This window comes from Schistocerca serialis, chromosome 5 (assembly GCF_023864345.2).
Source record: "Schistocerca serialis cubense isolate TAMUIC-IGC-003099 chromosome 5, iqSchSeri2.2, whole genome shotgun sequence".
Lineage (NCBI taxonomy): Eukaryota > Metazoa > Arthropoda > Insecta > Orthoptera > Acrididae > Schistocerca > Schistocerca serialis.
In genome coordinates this window covers 231,438,976-231,451,398 of record NC_064642.1, presented here as the reverse complement: position 1 = coordinate 231,451,398, position 12,423 = coordinate 231,438,976, and the positions used below count along the sequence as shown (strand labels likewise).

The window sequence follows — 12,423 nt, the reverse complement described above, 5'->3', positions numbered from 1 at the left end:
CCACACTCCGTAATTGAATGGAAAGGGAAGAAACCCTAGTTACTGGTACAATGGGGCATACCCCTTACCATGCACTCCACAGTGGTTTGCAGAGTAGAGATGTAAGTGTAGGAGTAGGTGTAGGTTTAGGTGTATCATGTTTGCTGTGACTGGAGCTCAGTGTGGTTTTCCTGGTGTTTTAGGTCTCACTGTTGTTGGAACTGCAGGATCATCTGAAGGACTTGAACTGGTGAAAAAAGTGGGAGCTGATCATGTGTTCAATCACAGGTAAATATTTATGTGCAAGAAAAACTAGGTTTTATTTGGCATGTTGTGCTTACTGCTGTATTTTAGAAAACAGTTGTCAAGTATGATACTATCGCCCGCCCGGTTAGCCGTGTGGTCTAACGCACTGCTTTCTGGGTGGGAAGGCATGCCGGTCCCCGGCATGAATCCACCCAGTGGATTAGTGTTGAGGTCTGGTGTGCTGGCCAGTCTGTGGATGGTTTTTAAGGCGTTTTTCCATCTGCCTTGGCGAATGCGGGCTGGTTCCCCTTATTCCGCCTCAGTTACACTATGTTGGCAATTGCTGCACAAACACTGTCTCCACATACAAGCACAACACCATTACTCTACCACACAAACATTTGGGGTTACACTCATCTGGTGTGAGACGTTTCCAGGGAGAGGGGGTCCACTGGGGACCGAACTGCACAATAACACTGGGTTCAGTGTGGGGTGAGTGGACTGCTGTAGCCTCTTGTAGGGTTGTGAACCACTGAGGGCTACAGTGGGGACGAAGCCTCTCTGTCATTTCTTTGTCCCTAGTTCAATACAATACAATGATACTATTGCAGATATCATGTTAAACACACTCATATATGATTATAATAGAGGGAAACATTCCACGTAGGAAATATATATCTAAAAACAAAGATGATGTGACTTACCAAATGAAAGTGCTGGCAGGTCGACAGACACACAAACAAACACAAACATACACACAAAATTCAAGCTTTCGCAACAAACTGTTGCCTCATCAGGAAAGAGGGAAGGAGAGGGAAAGACGAAAGGATGTGGGTTTTAAGGGAGAGGGTAAGGAGTCATTCCAATCCCGGGAGCGGAAAGACTTACCTTAGGGGGAAAGAAGGACGGGTATACACTCGCACACACACACATATCCATCCACACATATACAGACTGGCTTGTGTCTGTATATGTGTGGATGGATATGTGTGTGTGTGCGAGTGTATACCCGTCCTTTTTTCCCCCTAAGGTAAGTCTTTCCGCTCCCGGGATTGGAATGACTCCTTACCCTCTCCCTTAAAACCCACATCCTTTCGTCTTTCCCTCTCCTTCCCTCTTTCCTGATGAGGCAACAGTTTGTTGCGAAAGCTTGAATTTTGTGTGTATGTTTGTGTTTGTTTGTGTGTCTGTCGACCTGCCAGCACTTTCATTTGGTAAGTCACATCATCTTTGTTTTTAGATATACACTCATATATGAATTATACATAACCTGTGTTGGATAATTAATTGTAGGTTATTATTATTGTTACTTAATTTTGCACAAAATTTTTGGTGGTGTTGAGCATAGTTTTGTGCCTAAATGTGCACAATACTGGACTCTGTATAAAAGAAAATCAGATGTAAAAACAAAGAATATTTTTGATGGAAGATTGTAACATAAACAATTTCTGTCCTTCAGAAATTTATAAAATTTCTTCACCGGACCAAAAATATGGAATAGTAAAATGATACTGCAAATTTGCAGATGGTCAGGGATAGTAAAACATGGTTGAAGAAACATTCAGAGGGTACAAGAAATATGAGGAAGCAGGGGAACAGAGGGATTGTTCTGATTTCTTATGCAAAATTTGCCCAGCTGAGGCCACTGACTTTCATGTCACTGGTGAGGTACTAACTTAACTATCTCAAAGTAATGTTGGTTTTGTGTGTGGGTTGTTCTGTGGCTTGTGTTGCCCTTCTTACTTCCCTAGGAAATACTGAATAAATGTTTCACTCTTCCACTGCTGACTCATCTGTAGGAAAGTAAGAGCAGGCATAAAAATGTTCCATTGCAACAACATTGGCTGTAAAACTTGCAACGTACCTTACCAACATTTTCCAACAAATGTGTTTTTAAACATTCTGGGGGTAATTTGAAGCAAACAAGTGGAAAAATAAATATTAGTAATGCAGTGATATGTTCCAAACGTTTTCTCCAGAACTGTATGTAGGATTGGAAAAGTGTTAGAAAGGAGATACTGAAGAAGGAGACAAAAGAAACCATCTTGCGGCAAATTTGATCTATGTGGGAGATAAGATCCACATTAATTTCTTAATTATATTGAGGGAAAAGACACTGTGAAATACTTTTGTAGTTTTCAGCTGTATTTTTTAACATATTGTGCATGTTATGTAAAAAATGAACATGAAGTTTTGGTATTTATTACTAACAATACATTACACTGAATACTTAAGCAAGTGCTGAAAGCGGTTTATCTTTATCTGTAAATCATCATAGAAAGAGGACATTATTTTAGTATGAGCTCAAGAGACAGCTAGTGACAACAAGGAAGAAATATGAGGAAATATGAGAATAATTTTTTAAGCAATAACTTTTGTTATAGCACAATAAATATTTTATAGGAAATGAAAATATGAGCATTAATTTATTTTTCTACATAGTCACCTTTAGTGTGTAAACACTTTCATTTGTGGCACCAGCTGTTGGATAATGTCATCACAGAACTCTGCCACCAGTCCATTTAACCATTCAGTTACAGTTGTCTTCAGTGCCATCATTCTCCAGTCATCATCCAACAACAAATTCTGTAAGAAAGATTGGGCATCCTAGATTAGGACTATAAGCTGGATAATCCAATAATTACCACCAAAAATTGTCCATTTGTGCCTTTGTACTTGCTGCAACATGAGGCTGAGCATTGTCAAGAAGCAGAATGATGTCCTTTGAGAACAGGCCCACTGGTGATTTTGAATGTCATGTATAAGCTTTAATAAAGTTTCATGTTACCTCTTAGCATTTATTGTCACTGTTCTTGGCAAGAAGTCTATCAAAAGAACAATGTTTTCGGTCCCTGAAAACTGCATCAATGATTTTCCATGTTGTGCTTGTTTGAATTTTCTTAGTTTCATTGGAGAAATTGGATGATGCCACTCGGATTCTCATTTAGTCTCTAGAGTATAGTAGGCAATCCATGTCTTATCACCAGTCACAATGTGACTCAAGAACTCATCGCCATCCATGCCATAGTAATCCAAAAATGAAAATAAATGTGCAAAACACTTTGTACGGTGTTCATCCATCAACATTGTTGTGACCTATATTGCACACATTTTTTTGTATTGATGTTGGTCTGCAACAATTGCACAAATTACTCATCTTGAGGGAAATGTTGATGAAGTATGCCAATAGTGAAGTGCCTCTTTTTACAAATCTTCTCTCCAGCTTTTCCAATTACTTTTTACAGGTGACAGTAGGCTGTCCAGATTGAACCTCATTATGAACGTTCTGCCTTCCTTCATCGAACAGACTGTACCACTTATGCACATTTTCACTATTCATCACATATTCCCCATACACTGAAACAATTTGTCAATAAATTTTAGCAGAAAGGACCTTTTCTACATTTAAAAATCAAATGTTTGAATGCACCACTCACACAGTGGGATTATTAATTGATATGGCATCAAGCAATGCAGCACAACTAAACAACCAACTCAGACATAGAGTTGAAACATATAGGCAAAGTACTGGGGACTGGCCAAGAATGGCTGACCTTAAATTGGCGTTACCTGACACTGTGTGAACACTATGCGCAGTCAGTTCTTACACCTCTTGTAATCATGTACAGCTATGTCTGGCTTAGTGAATCAATGACAGATTAGAAATCCAAATGTCTCGGCTTCATTCCACAGTTAATCCTTGGATTTTTTCTGTCACTTATTCTGCCTTTCACTTCAGGCAATGAACAGTTGATGCGGTACACCACTGTTCACTGTCTGCATAAAATTGTAGGACTCCCTATAAGTGGCTGGTTATGTCATTTCAGGTTTAAGGGTAGGGCTACGGTATACCACTCCGATAGGATTGCACTGCAGTGTTAAAACCAATTTTCATGTTGAGGTCAGCCTGCCTTACTTATGAATGAAATAAATACTGAAGTACCCTGAACCAATAATTATTTTAAATGAAAAATGTGGATAACTATTGGGGGGGGGGGGGGGGGGTGTAAAGCTAGTTGTGTAACTTTCTGTTGTTATCTCTCTTACTATACAGTAATTTCAAATTGACTAATAACAACTATAGTTACTCAAAACTTCAATTATTAAGCTGTACTCAACCTGAAGGTTGGTTTGAACACCACAGTGCTTTACTAGGCACAATCCTCTTGGAGCTGGTATGCCCTTGCCTTACTCTGTTCTTTGAACTGGCTTGCTCGGGCAGTTCACAGAGGACCTGATGTTTAATGTGAACTCCAAACCATGGTGCAATTTGGCCTGTATTGGAGCTAAAGAACATAGATGCCTGTAATTGGTGGAGGTAGGGATGGAGGAACTGTGTCTGGCTCTGGCTGATTGCAAAGACCAAGAGAGCACTAAGGTCCACAGCACAGTTCTCCTTCATCCTCCCAGTGAGATAACAGGGCACCGCGAAAATGGCACCACTTCAGCTGGGAGTGGCCTAAGATCTACATTTCTATGAGCTTTGATTTGGAAGTGACAACAGATCCAAATTCCAAAGTAATCATGATTATGAGGTGTAGGTGGCCCATAATTTTTTCAGATACCCTGACTGACATTTATATTCAAAAGAATTTCTTTTGAATCAAAATGAAATGAACAAATTTCTTTCAATCTGAATTGACTGAATGAATGAAAGACTGTGAGCATTAGAGTGATATAATAACCAAATGCTAATTACAGTTGCTCAAGGCACCATTTTATATTTATACAAGTTTGTAATTGTAAAACTTTATTGTTTTGAAATGATTTCATTTTAAATCCAGAGTGTACAGTAAATGAACGCAATGTGCATCTGCCAGCTTTGCTAGTAGTCACACAATGTTAAAATTAGCAACAGCAGCTTAAATTTGATTTCTTTCTTGAAAATGGGGCAAAGTTTTAGAAATGAGCCACTCTTAATATTTTCATGTTCATTGAAATGCTGAGAGCGTCACTCTGAAGCACTGAAAATTTCTCAGATGAGTCTTTAGCCAACATGCATGAGTGAAAGGTTACATGTCACTGAGTAAAATATTGTGATGCTCATGTCTGGGATGTCATTCTAAATTAGTGTTCAGCTTATTTGTTTCACAAGCAGGGTTCTCTTTTTGTTATGTTTTGTAGTTATTTTATCTCATTTTGGTAGAGGCAAGAATTTGCGAATGACTCTTTGACCTTCTTGGTTGATCTGTTGTGAAAAATTAAGAGAAAATGGAATCAATTTATCAGGAAATTAAGACTTGAATTGTGGATCATCTGGTTTCATTTCTTGTTACAGGACAGATGGGTACCTGGAAGGTGCGGTAAAGACTGTTGGAAAGTTTGACATAATATTTGAAAATCTTTCTAATGTGAATCTGGGAGCAGATCTGACAGTTATGAACAAGAATGCATCTATAGCGGTAAGGCAATATAAAATTTGCTGTGTACAGTTACCTGATACAGTTGACATACATATTGAGCACCATGAAATATATATTTAAAGACTATAAACTGAAACTAAATAATATTTTGTGTGTGTTTTGTAACACATTTTATGGACTGACTGTAAGAAGTCTTGGGAAATGTAAATGAGGATGACTGAATTGGTCCCTCTCATTTGTAAGTACAATATTCTAATGCTGCGGGTACCAAATGAGGTGTCTTAGTCTTTTGCAGTGGAATACACTTCTTCATATACAACCGACCAAGGTAGCTCAGTGGTTAGCACACTGGACTTACATTTGGGAGGATGTTTGTCAAATTCAAAATTACTCCTTGTTTAGGTTTCCCGTGATTTCTCTAATTTGCTTAAGGCAAATGCTGAGATGATTCCTTTGAAAGAGCATGGCCGATTTCCTTCCCCATCCTTCCCTAATCTGAGCTGGTGCTCTATCTTCATTGCCAATGGGACATTAAAACATTAATCTTTCCACCTCTTTTCATATAATGCTAGATAAATTTTAGCAGGAATGTATAGAAGCAAATTTATTCAGTCATTTATTCACCATCACATTCTATTGACTCCACCAAGAAGGAGGACCTTCAGGTATGTGCACGGAGTCAGGGTATACATTGACAAAACACCAGAAAATTGTAGAAACTTAATCCATACTCTGTATTAACAATAGACTAATTTGACCTTAATGATACAAAGAATATTGTAGATTTACTCTTAGCACAACCATTGGTAGCCAAAATACTGACATCATTTTCCAAAATTTTCGAGAAGGTGATTTATTCCAGGATAGTATCTCACATTTGGGTGTCAGAAGGGTTGCTCTACTGAGAATGCCATTTACATGTTCATTCGCCAGATTTTTACAAACATTAGATAATAAAATAGTGCTGGTTGCTATTTTCTGTGTTCTACCTAAGTCATTTGACTGTGTGAATCACAGTATTCTCCTAGATAAGTTGAAGTTTTGTGGGACTGGTAGTACAGTCAACCAATGGATAATGTCATATCTAACCAAAAGAATGCAGAAAGTTGTACTTAATAATTCAACCAATATAGTTTGGGGACATAATTTTGACTGTGAAGGAATCGCACATGGGGTTCCCCAAGTTCCACCTGTAAAGGGTAGACAGCTGTTTATAACCACACATGTTTATGCTTGAATTGTTAACTGCTTGTAATTTCAGAGGCTCGCTCGAGTCATTCATAAACAAGCTTGAGACCGGCAGGGTACTGACTTTTGAACTTCTGTCTATCAAGAACTTGAGGTCTGAGAGTCTATCAGCCACTTGTAATCAGTGCAATATTAGCTTAATCTTTCAGGATGTCATAGAGTGGCAAAAAGGAATAGTGTAAAGCATGCTTCCGAGGGCCTTACCTAGGATGTGCATGTTGCTGCCTAGTTCTTCATTCATTTATGATGCTGCTTGTGAGAGCCACAGCCCGTGGCAACTACAGTAGGCTGCCCCTGCCATTAGGGAATCCAAAAAGTTTTGTGCATGTTGTAGCTCATGGACAGAACCACCTGTGGTACCAGCAAAAATCATCGGTGTGAGTCTGGTTCTGTTTGGTGTGTGACTGTGCTGCTGGTGGAAATTCACCATTTGTAGCCAACTTTTCCTTTGTGGCTTGCAGCTGTCTGATCCCCTCAGCAATGCCTAGTTTATGCCTGTAACTTGTGGCTGCACAGCTTAACATTGATTCTTCTAACCTCTCTGATGAGTCACCGTTGCAGAGGTAACCGATGAGGTTGCTACGGATGCTACAACTGTTGACTGCAGGGTAGCTAAAGTTCTGTCAGCTATTTGCAGTAGCTTGTCAAGAGGCTGTCCTTCCTACATGATCAACATCAGCTGAACTTGATGAGGACGCTGTTGTCACCAGACATGTAGTAATAATTCAGTAGATATTATGCTTCCATCGACTATACTGAAGTGTCTCCAAAATTCCGATGGACATCTGTCCCCACGTTTCTCCTGGTACATCATCTGGAGAAGTCACTGCTCAGGTAATTTCTTGCAGTAAGCGATCAATGATGTTTTAAGTGTGATGTATAATTGTTGGAGCACCGGAGACTATTGCTGTCGCCCTTTGATCCAGCTTGCTAATTGCAAGAGTGAATTTTTCACAGTCTTCAGTTATGCACTGTTGCTTGAAAATATTATCTAGTATCAGAAACTGTATGTCTGGTTGCGTAGGTGTGAATGGAGGTGCTCTTTAGTGCAGCGTGGTTGATAATGACACATTCATATGCTAAAAATCTTCAGCATGTGTTTACACTTGTGGTAGGGCCGCTAGTACCGGAACTTGTAAATTCATGGAATCCATTCTGTTATCATCCTTCAGTGTTGCAAGTTCCAAAACCTTAATCTCTTGGTTTAGCCATTGTATCCCTTTTTTTCTTGGCTTGTAGACGTTTGTGAGCTTCTTCCATATTTAGTGTATCTGCTGCACAATATTATTGCTGCTAGAGCTGTTCTTGTTTTTCCAGGATCACCAGTTGTGTAGAAAACAAGTTAAGCCCACATATAAAGTTACATAAGATATTTTATTTTTCCAACTCAAAAGAGAATACTCAATAGAACCTGAGTCAAACTTTCTAATGTTCCCTACACTTGCACGGAGTAAACATAGCACACATCACTGGTTAATTCCCATTCCCACATAGTATAAGAAATGCCTATCACTCTTCATGTTCATTTAATCTTAATTGCAGATATCTGATGATGACAGTAACTGCAATGGCCTAATAAATAAAAAGATTTAATAAGTGATCTAGATGCTTTTATTCACAATACAGATGCACAGAAATGACAGTGTGTGTATTGAAGGAAGACACATGCTTAACAACTATACTTTTGTCTTCATTACATTGTTAGTATTAAATAACATGAGACAAGTATTCCTGTGTGTCTCTTCCCCAGCCACCTGTTTTTAATACAAAGTGGGAAGACTTCCCTTCAAGTCATTAGCAGAGTCTTTCTGTAATGCCTGAGACTCCATATCCACATACATACTCTGCAAGCAGAGGGTACCTTGTACCACTGTTGTTCATTCCCTTTCCTGTTTCACTTGCAAGTGAAGTAAAGGAAAAGAGTCTGTCTGTGTGCTTCTGTATGAACCCTAATTTTTCTTATATGTGAGGGCTGATGTACCGTATCAAGCAGCAAATTACTTAACTTTTTTTTACTGGCAGAACAATTAAGTCTGCTGAGTGCTCTGGCTCTTAGGGATATTTATGCACCATCATAATCTCCTGTTCCCTTCAAGTCTGCAGCACCTTGCTGAAGTTTTAGGTTATACAAGGGATCATGCATCATTTTTTTTATTAAAGTTTGTCTCAAATTTTAAATACTCTTTACTACGAGGGCGGTTCAGAAAGTAACCTCCGATTGGTCACAGTGCGGGTTGTGGGGGGAGTAGCAACGCCATCTGTGCGTTCACGCACTCAACAGGTCAGTCGGCATCAAGCCTTGGTCGAGTGAACGTCGTACCTGCGCTAGTTTAGTTTTTGTGGCAGTTTGAAATGTGTGCTGCAATAGAAAACCCCGCCAAATGTGAAGTGCGTGCTGTCATAAGGTTTTTTACAGCCAAAGGATATTCTGCAGCAGCTATTCATCGTGAGCTTTGTGCCGTGTACGGACCAAGAGTTATGAGTGAAGGAGTTGTCCGTGAATGGGTACGTTTATTTAAAAGTGGACGAGAAAACGTTCATGATGAAGAGAGGAGTGGTAGACCATCATTGGTGACTGACGAACTCGTTCAGACAGTTGATGCAAAAGTTCGTGAAAATCGACGTTTCTCAATGTCGGAGTTGTCTACTGGTTTTCCACAGATTTCTAAGACTCTCTTGTACGAAATAGTGACAGCAAGATTGGGTTACCGTAAGTTCTGTGCACGATGGGTGCCCAAAATTCTTACCGACCACCACAAAACTCAAAGAATGGCCTCTGCATTAGACTTTCTGTCACGTTATGAGGACAAAGGAGAACCATTGTTAAACAGAATCGTGACCGGTGACGAAACCTGGATTAAGTACGTGAACCATGAGACAAAAGAACAATCAAAGATGTGGGCACATTCAAATTCGCCTACCAAACCAAGAAAAGCCTCGCAAGATTTTTCTGCCAGAAAACTGATGGCAACGGTGTTTTGGGATGCCAAAGGGGTGTTGTTGGTTGAATTCATGGAACGTGGTATGACCATTAATCAAGACGTGTACTGTGAAACAATAAAAAAGTTACGACGGGCTATACAGAACAAACGCCGTTGCAGGCTGACTTCCGGTATCGTTTTTTTGCACGATAACGCCCGTCCTCACTCTGCTCGCAGAACAACGGCCCTTCTTGAGTCCTTCAAGTGGGACGTTATCAACTATCCACCTTACAGCCCAGACCTGGCGCCAAGTGATTATCACCTCTTCATGCATTTGAAGAAATGGCTCGGGTCACAGCGGTTTGATGACGACGAAGAGCTCAAAGATGCGGTCACAGGCTGGTTCCAGGCACAAGTGGGTGATTTTTATGCAGAAGGAATTTCAAAGCTTGTGAAGAGATACGATAAGTGCCTCAATCGCTATGGAGACTATGTAGAAAAATAGTGCAAAGATGTAGTTGTAAGATGTATATATTAAAATATTTTTATTTAACTTGGTGTATTTTTTTAAATCAACCGGAGGTTACTTTCTGAACGGCCCTCGTATATATTCCTTGGAGCCAAAGGAGCTTGGATCATTTCAGAACAGGCACACAGCATGACTGACATAAATTATTCAATGAACTGCTAGTAAATTCCTAAGAGTTCCCATGTTTCTACAATTTCTCGTGTGATGCCATAATGTGGCTGATCTGCCACTCAAACTGCTGTTCCACCTATCATGGCCATTACATGACTTGTTGCTGTTGGACTCCCAATCCAACTGTCCAGCTGCTTGTGCCTGGTTGCCTGTTCTCACATTGCCTCTACTCCCTGGACTCTGACACCACAACTTGATATCAGAAAATGTCTCTTTGGCACAATGTAATTTTTAAAATATTGTTATTGTGATTCTACAATGGCATGCTGTTGTGTGTCAAATGTATCTTACATTTATTTGTCTATGAACTAATTAAATTTCCTGTTCTGTTACCTCTTGCTATACTCCTCCAAGCTCAGTGTTACAACTGTTTTGCTCCTCCAGAATAGTGGCCCTTGTGCATGTTTCTAGCTTTAAAAATATACCATCTCCGAATGGAGATGGTTCACACCAAAATCTTTCAAATTACATCGTGTTTTTGTGGTCCTTATGTGAGATGTCTGTTGGGGGCTTTAGGACCATTCCGTAAACTGTGACAAATGCCAGGTCTCTAAACTTCCTTGATAGAATTTTGTGAAAAAAATGTTTCCATCACCCCAGAGATCCTCATTTGAGTTCACAGAGCAGTTTTGTATTTTGATCGAATCTACTGGTAACAAGTATAGCAGCACACTTCTGAATTGCTTTGATGTCTTCCTTTAATCTGATACGGTATGGATCCCAGATGCTCAAACAGTACCCAAGAATGGATTGTACGGGTGTTCTTATATGGTCTCCTTTAAAGAGGGGATGTAATTTCCTAAAATTCTCCCAGTAAACTGAAGTCAACAATTTGCCTTCACTGCAGTGGACCTTATGGCTCACTCACTATTCAGTGTTAGGTTTGGATATTCAATTTATGTGGCTGTGCCAAACAGCACACCACTTATATTGTATTCAAAAATTACAGAAATGTTTTTCCTACAAGTCTTCAGTAATGTATATTTTCCCACATTGAGAGTAAGATAGAAATAGCAAAATAGATATTTTCAAACCATCCTGTATTCCTCTACAGTCAGTCAAAGATGACACTTTCTCATACACTATTACCCTCTTTAGCAAACAGTCAGAGGTTTGTTGTTCACACTATCTCTTTTTAATGAGCCTTCTGGAAATGAGGCTGTGGTGTATGTGGCACATAGACAGAGAAAGCAGGAAGAATACAAACAGCAAAGTTAGAGTCCATGGGATACAGGCATATGTTTATAAGCTTGTCAGAACTTTGTTTGAAGAGAGAGAGAGATACTACTGCATTTAATGTGATGCACCCTGCTGTTCTCCACAGGCTCTAGGCTGGTAATGACACATCAGTAAATTACACCAATAATTTAGAGTGCTGGTTTTTCTGACATAGACTGCATCCTAGCATAAATACAAACATGTATAGAGAAAGGATGCACCACACCATTATATAAATATATTTCCACAGAAAGCATGTGAAATGATTAGATATGACAATATTCACTCTTAATTCTTTCATTGAGGATAAAATTTTTGACAGGTGCTTTGTGCTCACTAAACTCGAAACTCAAAAACAAAATAGAGGAAATCTGTCACAGACATAATTTAACATCTTTTTTTCTGTTTTCCATCTTTCCCTTAGTTACTTTAAATTCATGGAGGTATGTACAGTTTATGTAACTCATTGAAGGCAGTTTGTTTATTGCCATACATGTTTTGCTTCTTTTATTTGGGAAGCATCATCTGTGCGATTCCCAGCTCTGTTAACTCATGTGTGGTCCTGGAGATGTCTCATTAGTTTCCGTACTCCAGCTGGCCAATTTCTGGCATTCTTTCACCCACATTTGTCACACTGCATATATCACTTGCACTTTCCACTTTGTGATCAACATATATGCGGTGTGACAAATGTTGGTGAAAGCACCAGAAATTGGCCAGCTGGTGTATGGAAACTAATGAATAGATC

At 39.4% G+C, this 12,423-nt stretch overlaps 1 protein-coding gene across 2 annotated transcripts in view; it reads left to right on the top strand.

The window, feature by feature from the left end:
- LOC126480758 (quinone oxidoreductase-like) overlaps nucleotides 1-12,423 on the top strand; it is a 90,789-nt gene that overhangs the window by 64,597 nt on the left and 13,769 nt on the right. For both annotated transcript variants that reach the window (XM_050104046.1, XM_050104045.1), the window contains exons 4-5: nucleotides 183-267; nucleotides 5,504-5,627. In XM_050104046.1, coding sequence (XP_049960003.1) covers nucleotides 183-267; nucleotides 5,504-5,627 — 209 coding nt within the window. The remainder of the gene's footprint in view (nucleotides 1-182; nucleotides 268-5,503; nucleotides 5,628-12,423) is intronic.